Source organism: Pygoscelis adeliae, unplaced genomic scaffold, assembly GCF_000699105.1.
Source record: "Pygoscelis adeliae isolate BGI_AS28 unplaced genomic scaffold, ASM69910v1 Scaffold127, whole genome shotgun sequence".
Classification (NCBI taxonomy): Eukaryota; Metazoa; Chordata; class Aves; order Sphenisciformes; family Spheniscidae; genus Pygoscelis; species Pygoscelis adeliae.
The window spans coordinates 6,455,509-6,461,402 of NW_008825208.1; the positions used below are offsets into that span (position 1 = coordinate 6,455,509).

The 5,894-nt window shown below is 45.1% G+C and overlaps 1 protein-coding gene across 1 annotated transcript in view; it reads left to right on the forward strand.

Moving 5' to 3' along the window:
• The first annotated feature begins 5,433 nt into the window (after nt 1-5,433).
• KIAA1958 (KIAA1958 ortholog) overlaps nt 5,434-5,894 on the forward strand; it is a 44,538-nt gene continuing 44,077 nt past the window's right edge. The window contains exon 1 of the mRNA XM_009329007.1: nt 5,434-5,889. Coding sequence (XP_009327282.1) covers nt 5,434-5,889 — 456 coding nt within the window. The remainder of the gene's footprint in view (nt 5,890-5,894) is intronic.

Genomic DNA, 5,894 nt, shown 5'->3' on the forward strand with positions numbered 1-5,894 from the left:
CCCAACAAGGTTTCTTGCCTTCTTTACAACAAAATGCACCTGTCACCTTCCTTGAGCTGTAGGTCCACCAAATGCACGTTCCAGTGTGCAGATGCTGCTGGAAGACATGTGCTTCTCACTGCACACCTTTGCTTCATCCCATTTTTTTGCATTCAGCTCCTTCACTGCATCCTCACCTCTGCTGCCTCCTTTCTGGGGGAGCCACATCACAGATTTCCCTGTTTGTCCTGAAGAACCTCCCACAAGGTCCTAACCAAAACTCCGCTGCAACACTCTCATGTGCAAGGAGGGAAAGGAGGAGAGGTAGTTGAGATAGCCAGGTCTTTGCTCACCACCAGTGTTCGTTCATTCTCTGCATGGGATAAAGGAAAGGGTTCAAGGTGGCCACAGCTACCGACTGCTCTTGCTCCTGGGACTTGCCTGGTGTCAGTGCTTCTTCTCTGGGTCATAACAAAGGACCTGTTCCTACTGCTGTACGTAAAATCAGGAAGAATTTTGTCTGCATGAAACTAGCTAGGCCAAGTCCTGTCCTAGAACATGGGATATTCTTTAGAGGTTGCTATTTTTCATTACCTTTTGGTCACCAAGTAGGTTTCCTATGGCAAACCTCTGGTTCTGGATACAGAAAATATTCCCTTTCCCAAATTAAGTGATGTTCCAGTTAATGCATTAATGGATTTCAAGGAATGGTTTTGCAACAATAACACTTTCTGGCATAGCATGTATTCTGTACACATTAGTCACTACAGCAATATGTTATAAATGAGGTCGTAAAAGCTAAACAAGTCATAATATCGAATTCTTAATTTAGGGTCCTGATAGCTGCAGTGAATTTCCAGCACCTAGACATGCTTCACCCTGCGTTAGATATTGCTAGGCTCTGAACTGCAGAAAAGTGCTGTGGAAGGTTAAGCCTTCACCATCTGTAATGCAGTTAAAATACCAGTGTTATTCACACTGAATCTATAGCATGTTTTTGCCAGCTACTGTATGATTTCAGAGTATACATGTTAGCAGGTTCTTAAGCATGAGTCATCTATTGAATCTTTCCAGTCTGAATGAATGACTTATATAATCTTTAAACTGTGATTTAGCAAACAAGAGTAGACTGTCAGCCAGCAGCATGCTGTCTGACTGAGCAGACAAGGTCCCTCCTCAGGAAACCAGGCAGATAGTGATGGATTTGCTGTGCTTTCTACAGGGTGAGTCCCTCCCTGCCAAAGTGCCATTGTCAGCTTCTGCTGCAGTTGGCGAACCAAAGACACATGGCTTCTGAATAACTGATGTCTTTGGATTTTCAGCCCTGCACAAACAATCCAGACCATGGCAGTTGACCTGATCTCATTTCCCTGTGCGGAAAATGGTTCTTCAGCCAAACTGGGCTTTCTGTCTTCCAAAGATACATCCCTGGTTGTGCAGCAACTGAGCAGCTCCATGCTTTCCCATCGGTTTGCACTGACGTAGCTTCTGACTATAGCCCTGACTGTAGCTCTCCCTCCTTTCCCTTGTTCGTTTTCCAGATGCCTCTTTGCCTTGTGTGAGTATGGTGTTACTCCTCACATCTTTTGGTGTTTCTTCTGTGGCGGGGTGCATTGTATGTCCATGTCTTCGAATACACCAGTCAGCAGAAATGTGGATGCCCTGGGGGTTTTGACCCCTGTCAAGATTGACAGTGTATCTTTAAGAGGTTTAAAACAAACAACCAAATATAACAAACAACTTTTAGATGTTTAAAAGCTGTATGTTTGAAAAGGGGAGCCTTCTCCAGTGCCTAAAAGGCTTGCAAGGTGGGGACCTACTGCATTTATTATACTGCACAGAGGCACTGGTCATGCAAGGAGCTTTGTGTTGCAGGTGATGCTGTGAGATCTGTACCATTGCTGGGGTTTCATGTGGGAAATAACAGAAGCTGGAATTTATTGTAGCAGTTGTTCTCTGTGCATGCACCCTGGCTTGAGCTACTGCAAAACCAAGCTTGAATCTTACACCATTTTTACTCTGTTTCCTAATGATGTGCTTCTTCCTGTTCATCCATTATCCAGGACTTCCCTCCATGTCATGCTTAATTTCAAAGACATTGGAAAAATACCTAGAAGTTTGCAAAAGATCTAGAAATTCCCGTGCTGGCTCCATTCTTGATGCCACCAGTGAGGCACAGCGCCTGGGTGGGGAGGAAAGACCCATGGCGAGCCTCATGGAGGGAATCGTAGGCAGTACTTGTCCATTCTGTTCCCAGTTCTGGTTTGCACAGGCCACCCTTTGCCTGGTGAACGAGCGTGGGTGGGCAGGGATATGCAGGCTGCAAAACCATTGAAACACAGCCTCCTCACCTCCTGGTGAGGTGAGAGCAAACATGGTTATATGCAGCTAGCTGGCAGGTGACTTTGAAGACCAAGTGAGTAGGCAGGTAGTAATTTGTGTTGATGTTAGGGAAAGCATTCTCCAGGGACCATTAGCCACCATGTAGCTGTCTTTTGAGCCATGGCACAGTTCATTTTGCATCTAAAAGTGCTTTTGTAGAAGAGGACAGGGAACAAAATGAGGTGTAACATTGGTGTGAATGCTGCATTTCAGTTCAGAAAAATGTAAAGGGCTTTTCTGCCTGTATGAAAATACAAGTGAGATGAGAACAACAGGAGCTCCAAGCCTTGCAGGTCATGTTCACAAAGCACAGGAGGGAGAAGGTTAGGGAGACCCTCCAAACAGGCCTGCAGAAATGAGCAGAAGTTCCCAGTTACTTTTAGCTGTCTGAGAAAGTCACCGGAGGTGAATGCTCTGTCATCAGAGAGACGCTCAGACTTTGCTATCATCTGACAGTGCTGCAGTTTCTTTGGCATCCCCTGATTACTTTAATGAAAAAAGTTCCACTTAGGTGATTAATAATTTAAAATATATATTTACCAAATTGAATTGTATTGAGATGCTATCCCTTGTTTGAAAAAGTGACCTCTAGCAGGTAACAGCTGGCGAGATAGGAACCATGGATATCGTTAGGGGAATATAAACGTACAGTTAATCTCTATTAATTTAGCTGAGCAGTAACCTTAAAACATTCTCAGCCCAGCCTGTGCCCAGCAACCATGAAATTTTGAGTTGTTTGAGCTCCTTTATTACTGATCTTCTCCAGCAACTCAAATAACCTTCATTTTTAAAAGTAAGGCTACAGTGTAAAGAAAGAGCGACTGTCCAGTTCTGTATTAGTTATACTGAGGACCCTGGGTGAGGGCTATGTGTCGGGGTCCATCTGTGAAGTGCTGACTTTCTAACAGACTTCTGGAGTCTGAGTTACCTGGACCTGTTGAAGTCAGCTAGAGCTTCACAGTTGACTTTGATCCATTTCAGCCACGGTCCTTGAGGATCTTTACAGTAGGGGGTAATAATTTCCCACCTCAGAAACAGACTACTGAGGGGTCCAGTATCCCAGTAGTGGGATCTGTGTGAAAACTGGTTTGTGCCATCTTTCTCAGTGTGATCATTGCTCTACGATTGTACAGACATTTGACTAACTGTATCTCATTTAGTTGTGGTAAAAAAAAAGAAGATTGTTATTGCAGTAGTTAAGTATTAAAATGCCTGGATAACAGGAAAATGGGCATTGACTGCAGCTTAAATCTGGAAGTGTGTGGAATACAGAACATTACAAGCAAGATAAAAGTTAAAAAATAATTATTAACAGCAAATGTTCCTGTGAATAACCTGCTACAGTTGATGATTTAGACAGATGATTTAGAGCAGATACGAGAGGCCCACAGACATATACAAACTGAGCATTCCCACTGCAACCTTAATTTTTTGTCAGGGCCCTAAGGGCACACATGGGCCTTAGTAGCTCTGCCCAGCCTGCCCTGGGACCCCCACCCACCCCCTGCCTATGGTCCAGGAGCCCCATTTCAGCTCAGCCTGGGTCTGTCAGTCCAGTGCCCAATGGCTGAGGCTGGGACTGTCCCAGCTGCCTGGCCCCCAGCCCCAGCAGTGCCTTGATGTTTGTCAAGCAGTGACCAAGCCCCACGCCATTAATTCCAGACATACCTTATAGCCATGCTTATATACCATCAGAAGCTTACTACTCAGATTGTTGAATATTGATACCAGATACCTTGGTAAACCACTCAGGAAAAAGAAAGCTACGGCCCAAGAACTTACCTGTAACCAATTTCAGTATTTTTAGCTGAGTTATGTTACAATTCCTTGCTCTTCTTTGTTTACTGAAAGAATGGTTAATCTTTAAATTTACTTTATTTTTTCCTTCTTTTCTATTCACTTAAATGAATGAAGCATCTCCTGCATCATGTTTCACTGTTTTTTTTATGGTGATAAAGAAATGCGGATCAGAGAAACAACTGCAAGGTCTCCTAGAAAGTCCTAGTGCTGAAGCTCTGAGAAGTTGAGGGCTTGTGGTCTTGTGTGGAATGAGATCTTGCCTGGAAAGTAGGAAAAGATGAACATGTGACAGGTTTTGTATTTTTATGTTTGACCTGAAATACTGTAGGATTCATGGCCTTGGCCCCAGAGGTCCGTGCCTTGTGCTGCAAATTTCTAAATAGCTGATGAAAATGCAAGTGTTTGTCTTGAACAGAATCATGATTTAGATCTGGGAAGATAGGCAATATGGTAAAAAAGCAAAAGGTTAACTCTCAGATCTTAAGGAAGGTTACGACTTAAACCTCGCAGGTCCCTTGAGCTTCTCGTAAGCCTTTGGACAACTGATCACTGTCAATATAGCACAGGGAAAGGTGAACTTGTTTGTTTTTTCCTTATATTGAAAACTAAAGTTTCTGGCCTTCATTTTGATGCCTCTCAAATTCAGTTGAAAAGAAGATATTTGATGCATTTGAGAAATGTGCATAAATGATGTAAAATGTCATAAAGTTTCAGGTGCAGCAGGAGTGTCTGAGTTGGTGCTTGATTGCCGCCCTGATGTTCAAGATAAATTGTATGTTTTAAGATATTATTTAATTTTCATTTCCTAAGTATGAAGACAATCACCATCTTTTGGGCTACATTTGCATTTTGTCAGAGATTTAAGCTTCAAATCATATTGCCACTGATACTGAACTGGCTTGTTTAAAAAGCTGTTTTATCTTATTTTAGTTGTGTATTGCAGGGATATTTCTTGCCTTGGTCTTAAAGGCAGATTTTTTGCAGGCAGAATGAGGAATGAGGCTGCTTAAAAGCAGGCACTGTTTTGAGAAACGTGCTTCACAGCACATACAATGACAGTGAAATGGGTTTAGCTGAGCTTACAAATGTTTCACTTGCCCATGCAAATGTGGTCTTGCTTTGGGAGTGCTGAAGAGAAGGGTTTTGCTCTCTGTTTGCAGGTGAGCAGCAAGCATGAACTTGGCAACACATGACCGTGAGTGTCAGGACCCTGTGATCTGAAACACGTCTTCAGCTGACTTCCCAGCGGCGAGGCGCTGTTGATCCTGTACCATGGAGGACTGCCTTCACACCTCCTCCGAAAACCTCTCCAAGCTGGTAAGCTGGGCCCACAGCCATGGGACCATCTGCAGCCTCATCCCCAACCTCAAGCACCTGCTCTCTGAGGGGGCCCACGGCAACCTGACAGCCATGTGGGGCTGTAGCGCTGGCCATGCCTACCACTGGCCCCTGGCCGCCACTTGCCGGGCCGGCTCCCAGGAGCGCGTCTGCTTCCAGGACAGCCGCAGCTTCAACTCGGACAGCCCCAGCATGCTGGGGGTGCCCTCGGAGGCACAGGCCAGCCCCCTGGAGCGCTACCCGGGCCGGCCGGGGAAGGCCAAGCTGGACTGCACCCGCACCCGTGACTCCTGTGACTTCTCCTACTGCAGTGAGCCATCGGAGCTGGGCGAGCCCGTGGAGGAGTACGAGGATGAGGCCACCCTCTTCGACATGGTCTGTGAGTCCTCTGTCAC